Source organism: Branchiostoma floridae, chromosome 8, assembly GCF_000003815.2.
Source record: "Branchiostoma floridae strain S238N-H82 chromosome 8, Bfl_VNyyK, whole genome shotgun sequence".
Classification (NCBI taxonomy): Eukaryota; Metazoa; Chordata; class Leptocardii; order Amphioxiformes; family Branchiostomatidae; genus Branchiostoma; species Branchiostoma floridae.
This window is the reverse complement of record NC_049986.1, coordinates 13,352,993-13,374,148: the sequence shown is the minus strand read 5'-3', so window position 1 is coordinate 13,374,148 and position 21,156 is coordinate 13,352,993. Positions and strand designations below refer to the sequence as shown.

Sequence of the window (21,156 nt, the reverse complement as noted above, 5' to 3'; positions counted from 1 at the left end):
GTATCGTCAACCTTGCCTCAGCTGTTTCGTAACCCCCTCTATCCTCAATTTCACAACCTCCTTATCAACCGTTCAGAAGCGGCAGTTCCCAGGGCACGTTTACTACTTAGGCAGGCCCTACGCATGCTTGAGAACTGATGGAAGATAAAGGCTGTGTAAATGGAATATCAATAACTCTATTTCGGCCAGTTATTAGCCAGGAGTGATGGGTTCTAGTCCCAAAAACCTGTTATCCAGCCAAGGTAATGACCTGCCAAGATTTTCCTAACGATTATCTGACATGGGATTTTTAAGGACCTACCCTAAGAGTCGATAATAGTAGGAACAGATCAAAGATTTTACAAGAAATCAATACGAAAACTCTGAAAGCACCCAAGCTGAAGGACTTTGGACAGCAGTGAGCAAACCGGATTTTAACCCATTCTGTCATGGGAACGTAATATATATATGGTCTTGAGCAACTAAAGAATATACAACTACATGTGATTAGTCATGAAGGCTCATTTGTGTTGGCAGTAATCATAGCACAATGCTAAACTTTCTTCCAACACAATGGCAAACATGGATCAAATTTTCAATGGCCACTTTTGCCTTCTTTAGAATCCTGACACCAGATGGAGTGGAAGAGGCTGATACTGGATGCCACCATAGTCCCTGACACTCAGACATGAGGATGGGAATACAAATGTAGGTAAAGGTACAGGTAATATCTTTGTGTTAGAGGAAAGTTTAGCATTGTACTATGCATGTAAACTATAATAGACTAAAAAAGATACCAATAGAAAATGTTTCTATTCTTACAATGGAGACTGCTTGCAGCCCAATGTCTCACCAGACTTAGGAGAATCTAAGTAAGTATCATTCAAAACATAATAATAAGAATTCCATCTAGTTTTCCCTTTGTTCTAAAGCTAACTTTATCATGCTATAGATTATGGTGTTCAGTGTTTTGCAGTGTTGCTATAGGCAATAATGTTACTCTGCTGTGTAACTTCATGGGTCGCTAAATTGTACCATTACTAGCAGAAAGGCAAATGGCCTTTTTACGCAGTTATAGTGTTACGAACAAATAAAAATGAAATTCATGATAGACTGCGTACTCAAAAGCTGTGTTCAAGAGAAGTCTGCCAAATATAACATTGAAACATGTAACCCCTTTACAACACTTTATAACACTGGGCATAATGATTAAAGTACAAGTTTACTCATAACAATGGGATATCCTCCTGCTAGACTTTCCCATCATAGCCTAACACAGCACGGCAATCTGCTCTTCCATAATGGGAACTGTAGCTTATCTTAGATACCTTCTAGAATATCTAAAGTACGATTTATGGCTATTTTGGTTAATCTTCCAATCCAAACAGGTACTTAGATTGGACAGGGGAGTCCAGGCTTGCCGGAGAACCATTTCGGTTCATCTAGAACTGATCCGAGTTCGACATTCTGACCTTCGCGGAACGTAAGCTGTCAATTTGTGGAGTGGAATGCCTGTCTGTATAACAGGAAGTGCCCTGCTGTCTACTGTAAGTGCCATCACTACACAGCATTCATGTATGCTGAATGCGTCAGTGCTACCTCGAGGGGTTCTCCTCACTATATCTGTAGACGGCAATCAGGCTCCTGGAATACACGTTGATTGAACAGGGCTTTCAAGAAAGGTCCAAGCTTTCAACTTCCAATGATCACACCACAATCTGGTAATCTTCAAAAAGCTTTCCATAACCTGCTGAGAGGAAAAGAGGTGGGACTTTGTGGGTAAACTCTGGTGTACTTTAAGTGTGACTTCCCCATATGAAGTGGCTGTCAGAATACTTCATTTCTTGGCAAATAGCAGACTTACTGTCTGTCCCTACAAATCCATATCCTGGCATCTATCCCTGGTGCTGAAAAGCTATCAGATCCCAATATCAAATGAAAAAAGGAGAAGGAGGAAACTTAGCCAAACTTTAAGCTTTGTATCTTTCAAATAAATTGGATACCGAGTGGGTGGTGAAATCTACGGTAGTGATGTTGTACTGAAAAACCTTTCAAAAGAATCCAAAGAAGAATTACACTTACTGTAACATACTAAAACAAAATTTCCTAAACATGTATTCGTATGAAGGTTCATCTGCGACAGTAATTGACAAAGCAAAAACCTTTACACGCAATTTCTGTAAAACAAAGTATCGTGCATACCAACAAGCTTTTGATCAGTCCTCTGATCCCTCTCAACATGACATCTTATAATAGAGTACTATGACTGTGTGCATAACTTCTTCTGTTAGCTTAAGTGGAAAGTAGCTGTAATACAACTTTTATGAGTAGAAAGAGGAGATGTGTTTGAGACCGACCTGGTTGGCTGGGTGGCTGGACAGGCACTGGTTCAGAGTGATGGTGCGGTCATCACACAGGGCTGGACACAGGGGGCCAGTGATGATACCCTTGTGGTAACGGTCACACTGTTGGGCATCAAACAAAACAACAGGTTAGCTGGTGTGAGGAACCATCATTAACAGTTGCAAAAGGTGCAAGAAGCTGTTTTCTTGGTACTGATATACCCTTCAAACTACTAACTTTGTAGCGGTGCCTTTTCATGGTACTGATATACCCTTCAAACTACTAACATTGCAGTGGTGCCTTTTCATGGTACTGATATACCCTTCAAACTACCAACATTGTAGTGGTGCCTTTTCATGGTACTGATATACCCTTCAATACCTTCAACACTACTAATATTGTAGTGGTGCCTTTTCATGGTACTGAAATACCTTCAATACCTTCAACACTACTAATATTGTAGTGGTGCCTTTTCATGGTACTGAAATACCTTCAATACCTTCAACACTACAAATATTGTAGTGGTGCCTTTTCATGGTACTGAAATACCTTCAATACCTTCAACACTACAAATATTGTAGTGGTGCCTTTTCATGGTACTGAAATACCTTCAATACCTTCAACACAACTAATATTGCAGTGGTGCCTTTTCATGGTACTGAAATACCTTCAACATTTTCAACATTACACTAATATTGCAGTTGTGCCTTTTCATGGTACTGAAATACCTTCAATACCTTTAAGTGTAGCCCTTCTACGGTACTGTAAATGCAGAAACTTTCGCGGTGGTTTAATGTCCGTGTTTTTTGCGGTGTCCGCTTCACCGTGAACTTAAAACCACTGCAAACATTTTTCCACGACAGTAAGAGACTACAGTGCATGTTGCTACCGCGAACTTAAAACCACCGCGAAAAGTCCCTTTTTCCACTACCGTGAAATTAAATCCCCACAAAATGCTTTTACAGTACTTTTATATAGTGCCCTAGTTTTCATCACAGTTTGAAACTGTGGTGCTGCCATCTGTGTCATCTTCCAGGTCCATGATGAAGTGTTATCTTAACAGAGCTGGAAGGCTCATTAATAAGGACACTGATAGATCAGATGATGGATTACAAATATCTTAACTGTACACCAAAGACATTGATTTAAGAGCCAACTACCACATGCAGTTGCTGTTCTGGAAATGTGCAGCTATTCAATGTTGGATCTGTGTCTGTGAGCTACAGAATCTAATCGGTGGTCTATGTTATAGTGAAGCTAATTCATACTATACATCAACAGATACTAATGATTCGTGAAAGAATGAAAGATGGCTTGCTACAGCACCAATGCTAACTTGGATTGATCACCATTATTAGTCGTACAAAACTTCAGAGGGCCATCCTTGACAAGATGGATAAGTCACCATCTGGACCACTCTGTCTTTGTTTAAGATATTTGGTACCTTGGAAGTTGCCAAGTTGACCTTCATTGTATCTTCAAGGTCACAGTTCTACCCGTTACTTAACTTAAAACAATTCTGTTGAGACTAGAGTGTATATATTGTGTTGCAATAACTGATCAACAAGTGTGGTTTCTTTTTTGGCTTTATTACTGTAATACAACCATGATCAGTCACACTCACTATCCCTTTTAACATCTGTTGTGCCCACTTGCAGAGGTTAGATGGGAAGTGAGTTGTATGAAATTATACCTGCTGTATAATTGCTCCACAGACACTCACACGCATACACGCACACACAATCACACAAACATACACACAAGCTACATCACACGCACTTACACAAACACACACACACATACACAGTGCTTTCTTCCTTTCAACCTGCAAATATATGAAGGACATCTGTGATTAAAATACATTACATGTATAATGTTATGACCTGTTACACAATTCATTTCCTGTTAAGTATTGTTCCAAACCCTATCACGACACCAACATTTACATGTATGGACAAACATGTATGATGTACATTACATACATTGTAAAGGGGACACTTGGTACTAAAAAATTGGTACTAAAAAATTCAAAGGCTCATGAACTGGGGAGGAGGACTAGCAGGAATATCAGACTGTAATTTATCCTGTCACATACACATTAGGAAGCTACTTTGATCCCACAGGAGTACAATTCTAGTAAAATATCCAACATGGTATTTTAGAGTTGTTTCTCAGAAATAAAAGCCTTTTAGCGATAACAGAAAGTGGAGCAGCCACACCACAGTTGATGAGCACACTGGTAAATTGACAATGTTAACACCCATGATGATTTGGCCTATAAAATCACCCAGCATGCAATCTGGGTCAAAGGTTAATGGAGTCTATACCATTTCACTGTTATTGCTGCCCCCTGGAGAAATGTGGAACTCTCTGGCTCTGTAAATCTCTACATGCATGTACATTTCTGTAATTCAGGGCTTGTAATACCTTTTTCTGCATACCTGCCAGGGCTCGAAGTTAACTATGTCCCGATGTCCCGGGGCCACTAAAATTTAGGCCAGGACAACTGAAAAATCTTTTTGGGACACTTTTGGGACAATAGGAAAATAATCAACGAATCAACATCAGAATGTCCGATCTCCCCGCGCCCGCGGTTGTCAGGCGTGCGTACTCTGACTTACAGTTGTTGTAATACATAATTTCTGAAAATAGGGTTGGGACAGTCCATCCTCACTTCGGGACAGTTGAAATTTATTTTTGGGACAATGCTGGGACAGTAGGGAAAAAAGTTCATTTTGAGGCCTGCCTGCACCAGACAAGTTTTACCTGCACCACTCTGAATTTAGCAAGTATGGATCACATTAAATTGTTGAGGAACCATTGCTATTTCTTTTATACTTAACAGGTTGTAAAAGTGAATGCAGCTAATAACAATGCCTAAAACCTAGTACATAGACCAGTGCAGTTTAGATGCAGGTAGACACCAGAAATACCTGCACAGCTCCAATTTTACCTGCACTAACCTACATGTGCAGGTGGTATTTTGAGCCCTGTAATTAGACATGAAATGCTTTTGCAGTTATTCTATACCATTCTGTAATAGCCATTGATCTGCACTGTGAAATGACAAGTCAATATGCATTCAACATTCTAAGTAGCTGGGATTTGTTGTACACTCAAAATCAAAGTCAATTTTATTCAAATATGTTTTATATTCATACAGCTGCTAGCAGCATAGCATACAAGTAGTTTAGCAGTACAGATTTTAATCTGTGTAAGAAAATGTATGAATTAAGACTTAAAGTACAAAGTTTGTAAAATAAGACAAGGCACACTGAGGTGAGACTGCAGTGTGGTAAAGTTTGTTCATCACCTGACTTAGGTTCAGTAGGTGTGAAATATGGAGACTGTGTTGTTCCCTACATCAGTCACAACCAACTGTCCCTGTGTTGCCATAGCAACCGCACATGGCCTGTTTAAGTCTGTAGTGATGCTTTTGACGAATCTGCCTGTCTTGTCAAACATCTCCACACTGCTATTTCCATAGTCTGCCACGATGATGTTATCTGCCCCATCTGTACAGATGCCACGGGGCTCATTCAGCTGGCCTTCACTACTTCGCTCACCTCCAAACTGAAGCTGAAACTGTCCATACTCATTGTACACATAGACACACTGGTTGTAACGGCCTGAGACAATAATGTTCCCTTCCCCACTGACAGTAATATACCTTGGCCACTTCATCCCCTGTTGCTGACCCACAGTTCTCACAGTTGTCCTATCTGGCCAAAAGACCAAAACTTCTCCTTGAGTGGACTGGTCTCCTGTGCTTTGTGTGATGAGGATGTGGTTTCTCCTGGTGTCCACAGCAACTCCTCTGTTCCACACTGCCTTATACAGGTCAAACTTCCTCAGCACCCTACCCTGTTTGTTGTACTGCACAGCAAAGTGAGCCAAGTCTGTTCCCCCTACCACCCACAGGTTCCCCTCCCCATCCATGGCCACATCCCATGGTTTCATCTTCTCTTCACCTGACACCACTGTTGGGAACTGTTGGACAAATGTTCCATGCAGGGTGAAGACTTGGATTCTCATATTCCCATTGTCTGCTACAAAGACCTCTTCATCTGACACTGCAACACCAAATGGACTCTTAAACTGTCCAGTTCCTGATCCTTCTCCACCAAATATTACTTTCTTAGACTGAGGCTCCCCATGCCTTTGATTATCATGATGATGACCCGTGCCTCCTGCTGCACCATTGCTAGATGCAAGTACTGTTGTGACTGGTGGTATTTGTGCTGCAGTGATTGGTGCAGATACTGCTGTGATTGGTGCAGATACTGCTGTGATTGGTGCAGATACTGCTGTGATTGGTGAAGGTACCGCTGGGATTGGAGAAGGTGCTACTGGGATTGGTGCAGATGGGAGAGACTGGATGATCACATGTCCCAATACTGGCACAGGGGTGCCTGTGGGTTGAAAAACAGCAGGCTCGGTGTGTACAGGAGTTGGTGCTGCTTTTCTTTGGTACTTTACCACCACCTCTGTTAAAGTGGTTTGCTGACTGAGAATTTCAACCCACCCCTGCTGCAGTTCTTGTTCTGCTCGATCACAGGCAGCACATAGTTCATTGATATCTGCCAATGCTCTGTCTCTCCCAGTCTGTATCTTCTCCAGGTTCTTGCTGTGATTTTTTTGTGATTCTGACAGAAGGAGGTCTTTTCCATGTGTGAGTTTCTGCATCATTTGGTTGTAGGCCTGAATGATGCTGTTGTCTCTCTGCTGTTTCTGTTCATTCAGGGTTTTCTCTGTTTCCCTCAGATTTCTGAGGAAGCTTAAGTAACTTTCAATGATGTTCCTTCCCTCATTGATCAAGGGCTTGACTCTTAAACTTTTTTCCTGTGCAGCTTTTTTGATCGTTGTTGTGCGATGATCATCGTGAGCCTGTTCTAAACATTGGTCACAAACTGGAACCTGACACTGCTTACAGTAAACCTTGAGCACCTCAGAAGGGTGAAAGCTGCACCTGTTTCCAGACTGGGGCTGTTCCCTTGTTTCCCCTGACTGTGTAGCCTGGTTTTGCAGCCTCTCACACAAACTTGTAACCAGGTGGTTGATTGGTAAACCTTCAACCCCCTGACGTGTTAGCTTGACCTGCTGACGACAGATTGGGCACTGGAAGGTCCTTCCCTTCCCTGCATGGTCCTGTAGACAGTCCTGACAGAAGGTGTGCTGACAGGGCAACATCTTGGGCCTGGTGTACAGCTCAAGGCAGATGCTGCAGATCAATTCCTCCTTGAATTCTGTCCCCAAATTTGATGGTGCAGCTGCCATTTTGTTGACCTTGTGACATATAAAGCCTTCCAAGGTCAGTTCTGCTGGCCCATCTGTGCATGCTGGTGTTTGTCAGGGATCTTTGTTAATATGGATCGAGTTTCTGGCTTACCTTACAAGGGTAACAATGGTGTAACAAGTAGCACATATATGTTACAGTGAAAGGGGAAATGTTCGCGGTAGTTTTCACCATGACCTCTTCACTGTGATCTTAAAATCACCCCCAACAGCTCATTTTCTCCCTACATTGACAGAATTCGTTCATTCCAGCAAGTAAATTTCTATCCCAGAACAGAGGGACTGGTCCTGGAGACACCGCTGCTTTCAATGTTGTGTCCCTATTTTGAACAAGTCTATATGTATGTTCTTTTGCTGATGAGAACCAGCTAACTGTTCTGCTCCTGCCGAGCCATGGGAACAGGTGGTCTGCATTGATTACTACTGAGCCAACAGGATTATGAAGTGGGGCATGGCTGGCACATCCCGAGCAGGAATAAACATTACACCTGTCATGCAAACAGGTCACATCCCGTAAAGTACCTCGTAACTTCTCCCCCCCTCCCACTTATCGATTGGCACTGCTTAATGGAGCTGATCCGACATTAGCAGCTTTTCTTGTAAAATCTGTTCAACTGAATCGCCAGATGGTTGTCACTGTCGCCTGGACTTTCATGTTTTCGGGAGATACCGGTAACTCTAACTCTCAGGCAGTCCTTGTAAATCTCTTGTCTGATGTTTGATATACTTCTCTCCCTCCCTCCCCACCCCAGTAGTTTCTAAGGACTAGTAGCATTGTTAAATGTACAAATTTGTGAACAGCTAATAATGATGTCACGTTCACACACTCCATCTGGTGCCAAATATATTGCTTCTTTTACCTGAAATGAAAATGAATTTACCTCCTGCAGACATGCGCATTGGATTTCTTCACAGAGAAATACTGCAATGTGGATGTAATACTAATAGCTGGTCCATTTACTAATCTACATGTACAAAGCATGTTTTCTTCTGACATTGCAATAGCAATGGATAGTGAAGATTTGGTATTTTCCACCCACGACTCAACGACTGTGATATTATTTTTCTAGTTATCACGGACTGGTGACCACTGCAAGCATCTATTAGTACAAGGAAGCTTAGGAACAAACAGCTAATGATTATACAAAAATACATGTACATTTTTGTACATGTGTAATGAGCTTTTTGTACCTTTCATTGAGACTGTTAGTGTAGGTCAATATCTTACTGTTGATCCTAATCTTTGCACAAAATACGTGGACAAATGGTACCAATAAACAAGAATCAAAGATTTTACATTGTAAATCAAATAGCTGATGATCAAGAAGGTACAGTCTTAATTGAATATATATAGGAGGATATGTGCTTACATGTCTAAATGAGCCACAAAGTGCAGCCTTGCCTTTTCTGACCCCATAAAAGCTTTCCCATTCCACTACAGAATTCTGCATCTGCTCTCCACAGACCAGCTCCTGCCTAACCAGCCATGAGGTGCAGCAGTAATGTACTCCTCCCCACCAGCCATGCACTCTTCACTTCATGGCTTTCCTCTTTCATTTCCAGGTGGCTGAAAGGTTCCTCATACCGAGGAAACTATGGTACCGTAGTGCCTGTCTGTAAATCCTGACTTATTGGAAAAGGGTAGAAGCCTTTCAGATGAAAGTAATGTTCGACCAACAGCATATCTGTTGGCCATAAAATATTTATGATGCAACGTTACTGATTTTATGCCATCCTCAATGAAGAGATTGCAGCAGACAAGAACTTTGAAAATTACTTTCTGTATCTCTACTCTACTCTATTGCATGTGTGCATCATTTATGAACTGATTATCAACAAACCTCATACAGTAATATATTATGTCATATGAAACATGTCTCTTTTCATAGTTTTATAGCATCCTTATGATGGGAGCTGTTGAAACAACTTTTTATACAATTCTCAGTCTGATGCAACTTGAGTATGCAGAAATGGCATTCTGAATTTTACCATTAATGTGGTTTGGCATGGACACTTCCCTGATTCTACCTTATTCCACCAGGAGATAGCAGTATGGAATAGGGAGTAACTTACTTGCCAATAACACTGTATCACATGTCTGTGTTGTGTGTAGTCTGAGTGTTCTTGTAGCTCGGAGGCTAAACATTCCAGACAGTTAATGTCATGGTCACTTGAGCATCGAAAAGGATTTTTTGCCTTGAGAAACTCGATGATACATGCACTGAGTTACAGTTTATACCTTACCAATTTGTGACTCCACTCCTTAGACTTAGAGTACAATAGTCAGACCTCAAAGAGTCACTGTATGATACATAATGATATATCAAATACTCAACTTCTGACCAACTTTTGGCAAATGGCAAGTCAGTAACATTTCAGTGCTGGTAAAAATCATTCTGAAACAGGAATCTTTGCCTTTGTCATTCTTTGTCAACACTCACTGTCCACTAGAGCTCGATGATAAACATCTGATCCCACAACAAATTTCATAGATAAAGATCAAATCTTTCGTATTTGTGTGTTTTCTTGACTGTTAAAATACACTTTTAAATCAGGCATTGTTTCCCAATTAACAAATCAAGGTTCACACATTTCAATCTTGTTAACTCAATGGTCCCTCAGTAATCACTATACAGAGGAAAGTGGGCATGAATGAGCTATCCACTGCTTTTATGATATCACCTCATGTAAGACTTTATGTAAGACTAATTAACTTGAAAGCAGCCAGATGTGGAGTACTTACGATGATGGCTCTACAGGCGTCTTCCCGGCACAGCTCGGTGTAGGAGGAGTACTTAAAGTAGACGGCCCAGCTGCCGATGAAGATGACCAGCCAGATCACCACCAGGGTCTTAATCTTCATGGGCATTCTTGCCTGCACAGAACACACAAAATGGAATAGATCGTTGTTATTGTTGTCACTATTCCTTGTAGTTGTAAGGCAGCAGTCGTGGTAAACCTAGATTGTAGGAAATGTTATATGGAGTGTGTCAGGAAGGACATCAAAGTGTGTGACCAGAATAGCGTGAACCTTCTGGACAGAGTTGCTTTGAAAAAAACAATTAGCTCACTCTTGCCCTCCTCTGGGACCACAGCAGCAGTAAAATCAAATACTGGATACTACTACTACTACTATTCAAATACTGGATACTACTACTACTATTCAAATACTGGATACTACTACTACTACTATTCAAATATTGGATACTACTACTACATGTACTACTATTCAAATACTGGATACTAGTACTACATGTACTACTATTCAAATACTGGATACTAGTACTACTACTACTATTCAAATACTGGATACTACTAACTACTACTACTACTATTCCTGCTTGTGCTAGCCTTGGTGCTGAAATATCAGTGCCACAGGCCATCCTGTCCATTACTGGCAACTGCTTTTCAAAAGTAACATCTATTCATTTTTTACCAGCATTTGTGAACATTTCAAACTAAATACATGGTTAGACGACTGAAACAGTTGGACAAATACCGTTGACAGGGATTGGGAAGATTTTTCTTCTTGAACTTAAAATTAAGGATCAGGATGCTAGAGGGTTGTGATACTATGGAGATACATTGTATAAAACTTCCCCGTGTTAATAACTTGATGATTTTTACCCTGATGGCAGAAGCAAAGCACGAAAACAACTTGTTTTAACCTGTTAACAGTCTTCTTCAGTCATTTAGGAATATCTAATGGTTGCTGTACTGTAAATAAAAGCAAGGAAACAAATTTCTATTTGGGCCCTCTTTTTTCCGCTATACAACACATGTGATGTCAAAACTACATAATGCTGTTTGAAGGGCAGATATCCAGGAAAATCATTAGAACCTAGTTACCAGACTCACATGAATTCACATAAAGTTGTGACTTACTTTACAACTATATTGTACATGACTACATGTATATATAGCAGGCTTTGTTACAAAATTACACTCTCTCCACACTAAGTATACCCCACGCTGGTAACCTAATCTGACTTCACACCTAGTAACTCCTACAATGTCTCAGTTCCGGTCAGATAACAGACCTTAAGCCAGAAAATAAAAGCTGGCTTGGCATTGATGGGTGAGGCCGTCCAATCTCACAGGAAACAGACCAAGGAAACCCTTTGCTGCTGCTCTTTTCTCCATCAGTTCACACTAAATCCACTCTGAGCTGACGATCGATGGCATATTAGCAACACAGTCTTATCTCACTACTCTGTATCACTGCAGGGCCCTTGGCTGTTCTATGGACATACTTTACAATTCATTCTGATCATGTTTCCTGTCAATAGAAGTGGTTTAAAAGATATTCAGTGCTGTTTTATACAAAGATATATGGGAAGACAAAACACAATAATCCAAGGACCAATCAAGTGAAATATATTTACAGTTTGTTATAAGCTTAGGTCAGAGGACACGCCATATACTAGGATACAAACACTGCAATGCAGCAGCAGACAATAATTAAGAAATGGACTGTCTAGGATAGGAACTACATGTACTGATGATGGTTTATAGATGGTTCATAACATGTGAATTTTTCATAGTGTATACAATGTAAATTGTATGTCTTGTACAACTGTGCACTGTTGTCTTGAACAACAGATGACTGTTGAAATCTGAAGCGACCTTACTGGGCATACCCTTACTTAGATTTCTTTGACATGCTGAATATCATCTTTCTTTGGCATAACAGGTACATTGCACAGGTACCCTTAAAATGCCACAGTTGGTGCTGTTTCCACCCCCAATCTTATCTTCCTTAGCTTGGTCCATCACTGATCACGGCTGTCAGTGTTCTTCACTGATTATGAGTTCACATCAGATAACTTGAGATCTCTCAGTACTGAGACAGAATGATGAATAGGGAAACAGCCCTGGTTGACAAGATATTATACACCCCTACTGTGTGATTAACAATGGAAGGATACATTCACCTCAATGATAAATGTCCTAGCAAAATAGTTGCTACCATCAACATATCAAACTGCCCAGGATCCAGATATACTGCACTTACGAGCACATCTCAAGTAACTCACAAGGGAATACAAATCAATACTTTAGAAATACCAATCTATCATATTCACACGTCACCTGAAGGCATGTGTTTCCTTATTAATGCAAAACTACATGACACAGCAAACAAAGATGTTGGAAGGCTTAAACTTTACCACATAATAAACTCACTCAGTCTGGCATTATCTTAGCATAAAATATTTATAAAACCTATTATTTGTTGGTTAGTATAAGTTTTGACTGACAAAAGAAGTGAACCCTTCATGATATCTATATGCTGTAAATTCATTTATTTTCGAAGTGCTCTAAAATCATGGCTGAAACATTTCTGTAGTAAGGTTGTCGTACGAGGGAAGCACATTATATTAAGTGTCACAAATTTGCGGCTTCACAGCAAACACTGTGAAATTCAAACCACTGCAAAAGTTTCAAGATTTACCGTACGACCAACAAGGTGGAAGACATAAGTTATGGGTTGAAGGCTAAGAACGAGACAAGGACCGATGGTGATGCCAGAGAGTCTATCTATACATGCATGATGATCTCAAGTGTTTCTGACATTTCAATGTAATGTAATATTGATAAGATGCAGCTGAACCCAGAACGATTTCTTCCCGAGAACAAAATACTGCCAACCATTTTAACTGAGCCTCCTCTTGGCTTGGGCAAATTGTCTGAGTGGCCCATCAACGTCATGGCATTTGGAACTGATAAAAGATTCATCAACATTTACATCTGACCTGTCAGATAGGGACATTTTTGTGGTGCTGTGATGTAAGAATTTTGGTTAATCAAGGTACAGACTGGTGATGACTTTAAAAAAAGTAGAAGTTGGAAGTCGTACAGCTATGACAGACATGCTTCTTTGTCATGACACAGTACAGTAGCAACCTAACTGCACATCATCTGTTGATCATGAATGGTACAACCATGTAGTGTTTAAAGTTTCACATCCTCTGCAATTCATATTTTTTAATATAATCCTGTCAGGCTTAAGTACATGTAGAATAGAGTCATACAAAACTAAATTACTCCAGTCACTGTTGCCATTACAAACATACATTGCCAAGAATTGATTTCTAAATCAATTCATCAGTGCAGATATATGCAGTTTGCAATCTGGATGACTGTTAACGTTAATATCATATATTTTCCACATCAATATACAGTGAAGAAACAGAAGAAACTTCCAAAAATACCTTTTGCCAACTTGCAATTATCCTCCAATATCATCAGATCTGATAAGCAACAACACATAATTACTTTCCATGGCCCTACAATAATTACTGCCAGTCTGTCATTGTGAATTTATTACTAGAGATTAATCCAAGCTGCAATCAAGTGTGAGAGTGTCAGGCACCATTAGTCTTAGTCTTTGTGAACTGCATGTGGACTGAACAGAGTTGCATGTATTAATAATGATAAACACAGATCTCACCAGCAACTCAAACTGTCAGATCACACATGATGGTGTTGGTTCAGCAATAAATACTACCTTACCACCTGTAATTCACTGCTGGCTCCTTTGATTACAGATGGCTGTCGCAGGAAGGGATGTTATTAGCACATCGTTCTATCAACTTAACAAGCATGGATGGTTTAATGGTAAGGCAGACATCTTGACCTGAACTTTGACATTTTCCTGTACACAAAGTCTTGGGAAATACTGTTATTAGATAGCCCAATAGTAGGTTTCAATATGAGATGTACCAAAGAAAATAGAATGGGACTAGGATGCTATACATTTGAGGGGAGGGGAGGAAGAAGGAGGTCCCTGGCAATTTCAAAGATCTGGAGAATAAAGAAAAATGATGCAGGATTGGTTTTCAGCTCATTGCATCCAGTCTGTCTTCCATGGAATAAACCCTTGACTTTGATTTTGAATATGTGCACATAGTAAGGAATCACTGAGATGTTCCAGTCCTTGCTGCCCTCCTATTCTTGCATGTACACCTTTCTACCATCCTATCCCCTATTCTATTTTCTGTGGAATAACCCGTAGTCACATCTACTATCAGACCATCTGTATCTACCACTTCCCAGTAATGGCACCTGACTATGAACCATTTGCGTACATGTCCTACATGGTAAGAAATCACAGTTACCGTTGACAGTAGCTACTGTATATAGGGTGACGGTTGTCAGCCAACAGGTACATGTTGAGATGATGTGATTCATCATCAAAGGCTAGCGTTTGTTGCTGACTCACCGATGTCTGGGCCAGTAATTGTTCGCTGTAACCTTCAGCCGGGGATATCATCCCAGACAGGGTGGCATTTGGATTGAAGGGTGAGCTCAATGTTACACCACAGAAAGGTCGTTCACTGAAAAGTCCTCCATGTAATTGTGATTGTACGTCACCGAATACCACAAAGGATGCAGCCTGACTAATACATAGATAGGAGCAGTGTTGGATTGGAATGTCCACGCCAGGCGGGAGCGGGATTATGGCTGGAATAGCTACCATTTTTTACCACGTTCTTACAAAATTGCACCGCAACGCAGAGGGACGACCCCCAGGTGGCTTTGAACGGAAATTGCTTCTTTCCCATTACTATATACATGTATGCCCCATGGTAAGGAGTTGATATATGAGTATATAACTGAAGACCCAAACTTTTATATTAAGTTCAACAAATATTGCCATAGGCCATAGAGGAAACTTAAACTAAAAGAATTGTTCAATTTCTCCATTTGTATATTCTTATGAGCAAAACATACATGAAATATCTAGAGGTTTAATTTTTGGCTAACTCTAAGCTACCAAGAGAACCTGCTAGGGGGCCTAAAATCTTATCATTTCCAGTTTTCGTCACATCCTACTAATAGTAATACACCAAATATGAAATCAATCCATCCAGCCATTCTTCAGTTATCTTACTCAGTACTCAGACAGACAGACAGACAGACAAACGTTAAGGAACGTATCACCTCCATCATTATTTCATGGAGGCACTAAATATAACGTATCTCAGATTAGTAATATGACCTTGTGTCACCCCAACCTTTGTGTCAACTTCAACTGCTATCAGAAAATGGAGTAAAACACAGCTCTTCTACACAGTGTATCCCCAATAGTAAAACTGGCCCTTCCATCCAAAGCCTGCCTTTGACAGTAATATCAGTGGCAATTTTGTTCCCAGACATGCCCTTGACTGGCTGTCTGGCTGTTTAATCACATCTAATAGAGATCTCTTATGAACTTTAATGACTAAGGTCACTGACCTGAGTGTACACTAGTACTGCTGCAGATAAACCAAATAAACTGAAATCTAAGATCACTTTCTGACAAGAAGAATCAAGACAACAGGAGACATCAGATTGCAGAGCAAACTTGCTCCTGAAGAGGCAAACACAACTTGTAGCCTGAGCCCATCCATGGACATCAAGACAAATGTACCCTGACTATAGAATTAGCGAAAGGGCAGACAAAAACAGACGAGGAAGCAATGGTTTGCAATGTAAACCACATGTGCCTGTAGTTTATATGTGGTTACTTTACTGTGTTGGAAAGGGTGTGTAACAAACAACCTGGCAAGAAATAAAAGGCCAGAAGAAAGGTCACAACATTTATAAATCTTCCCAGATGCCTTGGTATCTCTGGAGACTGTTGTTGTATGGGGATTAGCAGTTATGCTCTTTACGGAGAAGATCTTGCACTATTTTGTTTTCGGTTTAATCTTTTTTTTTGGTTATGTGAATATGTCAAAAGAACGACACATCGGCGTCTTTGTGTTTAAGGTTATCAGTTATACTTGTCTCTACTCCAAGTTTTAATCTCATTTAATCTCATCATCATTAAAACCACTTGTCTACAAGTTCAACATCAATGGTGACTACATTCAACATTATGATTAAATACGAATGTAGGAAAATACAGTCTTAATTGGGTTTGGGAACAATTTGATATCTCAGGTAGTCATTAGTCATCCTGCGTCAGCAACACATGTATGTATTCATTCAATTACACAGAGCATTCAATGTCAAGTATACGGGGATTGTAGTTGAACTTGACATTCAGTTGGATTATGTTTGTAAGCCAGCTACATGAATATCACATACATGAATAATAATGTAATAGCTTCATGTATGGCACCCTCATACTTTCTCTGAGTGCCCTAACATCAATTTCAAAATGAATACAAGAGTTTTAGAGACCATGAACATATTTTTCCAATTTAGGAAAAAAGCAATATTTTCCAATATTACCACATTTGATATAGTTGGTAGTCCAAAGTCAAATACTGAGTGTTAACTTCTAGCAATTTTGCATCTAAATCCTGCCTCTAAATGTACCCGTCTGCTCTGTCATCCCTCCCTTGCTTGGATTGACAGAAGGTCAGTCAATTTCCCATGTAGGTTTCTGTCAAGGTTCAATTTGCCTCCAGGTCCATTGCAGATAACTGTAACATCAAGCTATGCTTGGATATTGCCACAGGAGGGATTCTTTAAATGTCAGCTCTTCCTTATGACAAGAAAATCAATTTGCTGCCAGACTACTTGATACTTCTGTAAATGCTTTGAGTTTTAACTGTCAGTACTCTGTCAAAAATTTCTTTCAACATTTACTTCTGATGTCACTGTTATACAGACTCTCTCTCCAAATAAAAAATACAAATTTCTTTACACTTTAAAACATTTTGAAGAATGTCTACACAGGTGGAGCAGTCAAAATATTCAACAGCCACAGTACCACAGCCACAAGCCCATGAGCAAAATAACACACCTTTGCAGAAGCCAATGATACATCTAGACTTACAAAATATACTTCTTCTTCTGTCATGTCAGCTGAGGTAATGGTGAAACATGATGCTCTTTCCAGTAGCTGGTAGTGTAATGTGGTTCTGCAACAGCTCACATGCTAGCCAAGCACACTGGGTCGCCTCCACACTCAAGCGTAAAGCCAAAAGCTCCCTCATATTACCATGGAAACCAGAATTTCAGCAAGGGCTGGCAGAGAATTTGTTTGGCAGCCAAGGCAGGTCTTCCCAAAGGCCTTAGACAAGCACTCTGGGGATTTGTCATGCAGGGAGAGTTTGCTTCCTGACTGTCTCCCTACATGACACCTCCCTGGAGTCCTGGGGAAGACCTGCCCTGGCCGCCGAACAAATTCTTTGGCGACATAAGTCCTCTTAACATTCTCTCTCATCTGTCAACAACCAATTCCCCTATATACACTATACACGCTTAAAGTGCTCCTGCAAAGATTTTTGCCCTGAGAAAAAAAATCCAATCTAACAGTCAGAAATACATGTATTGTCCTGGGCCACTGATTTTGAGCTTGACAACAGAAAAAAAAATCAAAATTCCATCAGACCAAATATCTCACACCAGTCTCAGCTGCCTGGAGGACAAATAGCCCTTGAACTTGACCCCACCTGGGTGGTGTTGACCTGTGACCTTGAGTCATCCATCACGGCCAATCTGCCAGGCCGGAATCCCCGCAGCACGGAGGTGTTAAATTGTGGGTTATTGTGGGTCCAGATCACCACCTTGTGGGTCGTTCGCCCGATCCTATTGGCTTTTAGACGGATGCAATTTGGATGCAGCTGAACCCTGGGGATTTCCGCATGAAGATGTCAGGATGAGCCATGGGCTTGCTCCAACTCCCAACTTCAGATTCACACTTTGGGGAAGAGGGTACTGTGTGGAATATCAACCTGACTTAGCCTGGGAACCAAACAATCAGTGTGAGCTCCCCAGCATCTTACTGTGCTGGAACTGAAATAACAAACTTTTCTGTACTTGTCCATGAGTTCTAAAAGGATTCTTGATTTTTCAAAGGATGAGCCATGGGCCTGCTCCAACTTCAGATGCACACTTTGGGGAGGAGGGTACTGCATGAAATATCAACCTGACTTAGCCTGGGAACTATACAACTATTACAAGCAGTGTGAGCTCCCCAGTATCTTCCTGTGGCAGTGAAAAAAAACTTTTAGTACTTCTTCATGAGTTCTAAAAAGGATTCTTGATTTTTTTTAAAGGATGAGTCATGGGCTTGCTCCAACTCCCAACTTCAGATTCACACTTTGCGGAGGAGGGTACTGCCTGGAATATCAACCTGACTTAACCTGGTAACCATACAATCAGGATGAGCTCCCCGGTATCTTATGGTGCTGGGAGTAAAAAAAAACCTTTTAAAAGGATTCTTGATTTTCTAAGGCTCAAAATCAGATACCAAGGCAAAAATAACACATTCTCCTACATTCTTACTAGTCTTACCGTAGTAATACATTGCATTTTTTTTTTTTTACTGTAGTGATCATGATGCATCATTACAAATGCTAATGACTTAAAAACACACATTACCACAAGCATACATGGCAGTTGACATTCTATATTGTAAAAAAAAATTGACCAGTAAACTTTCATACTGAGATGTTTTACAAGGATCAGACTCAGGGATTCCAATGTAGGAATACAATCATCAGGCTGGAATACATAAAGGATATTGCGGGCCATCAAATGTGTGCAGGGGGAATACGGGCCTGGGTAGACACTTTCTATCATCGTAAAGTTTCTATGGACTGCCATGAAGTCAAGAGTCAGCCCACTACAGACCATTCAAAATTCATTTGAACTTACTCGGGAGTATTTCTGGCTTCGATGAAATGTTTATAGTGCCATAAAAGGCAACTACCAAAGTGCATACAGTTCAGGCTGTTCCAATTTACCGTTATGAATACCAGTAGCATTTGATCTAACAACTCTCAGTGTCAATGCATTATTTGAGGAAGAATATTACAGATCTTCCTGGTTAGATTAATGTGATCTGTCCAACATTCTGTAAGCTACAGGGCTTGGTTTAGGAAGGAATTTCTTACATACCTAGCTTGATGAGACACTAACAGTACAAAATGATCATCTCAGCCTCTTGTCCGTTTGTCCTTTATCACTGAAGAACAACAAGGCTATCTCCATAAAGGGCGGACATCGGGTGCCAGTAAAGATAAGTACAGATGGCCAGTGGCCAGTTTTGTGATGCTGGTCTAGTTAAGGGGCAGGGATAATGCACTCTGTGGCAGGATGAGTCCCCTGGAGGGCTACAAAATCAGGTATAATCAACTGGACTGGAAGGAAAGGTAAGCCAGCCAGTGCAGCGGGGCTGGCAAGGTGCAGACAGACCTCTAGGTCATCATTACTCAGGCTGGGGAGGTCCATCTGTAACTCTCAACTTTGCCCTCTTGAGACCTGCAGAGCATTCTTCAGAGACAAGAGAGGCCTACTTTGGACTGTATTTGCGTCTAACTTGTAATATGTGCAAAACTGGAGTGATAAAACACCTGTGCGAAAAAGTAACCAATTAACTACTCCAGATAGTAAACACGTAGAAATTGTGTGCCCTGAAAAAAACTGCAAAATTTGAGGTACATGTATACCATGGGTAACATTGTGCATTGGAACTGTGCCTCCCCCTAGTCAAGAAGAATAATTCAACCAAATCTTGAGATCTACTTGTGAGGTGGTAGGATGTACTACAAGCAGTTAGCTTATTGCTGTACTTCTGACACTCCTTATTTAAGGCTTTTCTAAAGCCAAAGGCAATTATTTTATTTTACTCCTAAAAAAAGTCACAGGAATGTGTTTTCCAAATGAAGAAGCTTCCTACACATACATACATATGCCCTGCGTTGCACACTTTCAGAGACAGCATAAATATCTGACTGAAGTAACCTACAGTTTTATTTCCCTTCATTCACTTGTGATACGCAGCACAACAATTCCTACACATCTGCAGTTCCCCTTGAACTCAGCCTTGCTTGAAGTTCCGACTAATTGGCATTGGGTATCACTCTAACAGGCTTTTCCACACTGGCACCAGACAGGCACCAGGGACAACCCTGTGAAACATGTGGCTGTCAGATGTCCTCTAGCAAAGCCAGTGTGACATTGACACTGACCTTCACAACACCTCCCTTTCACCTTTCTCACAAATCAGGAGCCCCAAGAAACCTCCCAGCATTAAGCAGGGATTTCTATCACCCCTCTAGGGAGGCAATGATGAATAAGCCCACCCCTGAAGGACTTATTCCCTTGGTGCCTGGGCCAATAAGAAAGGTTAATCTACCTGATCTCTGTAATCTATCCTGGTCCTTTACCACTATTGGTGGGTCCATTCATCACCCCTAACTCTGTACAGCAGCCAAGTAGTCAGAGAAGTCTGCTCCTTAGATATAAATGCTTGATATCCTTTATATCTTTAACATTTCTTGACATATATAGCTGTATAATTATACATGTATCATACATTTTGTATATAGCTGTACATACAAATGTTACCGCCATTGATGTACATTGTATAGTAACCTGATAGCAACTTCCTATTAAAGCAAGACACTAAAACGTAAATTGACTCAAAACTTTCCTTTCACAGCAACAAAGGCCAGCATACATGTATTTGTGAATCCATACATTTTGTATGCATATGCGAGGGACTGGTTATATCAAATGAAAATGATTTGCCATAGATAAGCTCTGCATATGTAGTTGCAAACTTTGTTGAAAACTATCTAACAAGGATTCGAG

General features: G+C 40.6%; 2 protein-coding genes across 4 annotated transcripts in view; both read right to left on the bottom strand.

Moving 5' to 3' along the window:
• LOC118420773 (divergent protein kinase domain 1A-like) overlaps positions 1 to 21,156 on the bottom strand; it is a 63,796-nt gene that overhangs the window by 13,027 nt on the left and 29,613 nt on the right. For all 3 annotated transcript variants that reach the window (XM_035827754.1, XM_035827756.1, XM_035827757.1), the window contains 2 exons: positions 10,361 to 10,492; positions 2,337 to 2,444 (listed from right to left, as the gene is read on the bottom strand). In XM_035827754.1, coding sequence (XP_035683647.1) covers positions 2,337 to 2,444; positions 10,361 to 10,492 — 240 coding nt within the window. The remainder of the gene's footprint in view (positions 1 to 2,336; positions 2,445 to 10,360; positions 10,493 to 21,156) is intronic.
• LOC118420772 (tripartite motif-containing protein 2-like) lies at positions 5,564 to 7,608 on the bottom strand. Its single transcript, XM_035827753.1, has one exon. It carries the CDS (start codon positions 7,597 to 7,599, stop codon positions 5,647 to 5,649), a length of 1,953 nt encoding a protein of 650 aa, XP_035683646.1. The 5' UTR covers positions 7,600 to 7,608; the 3' UTR covers positions 5,564 to 5,646.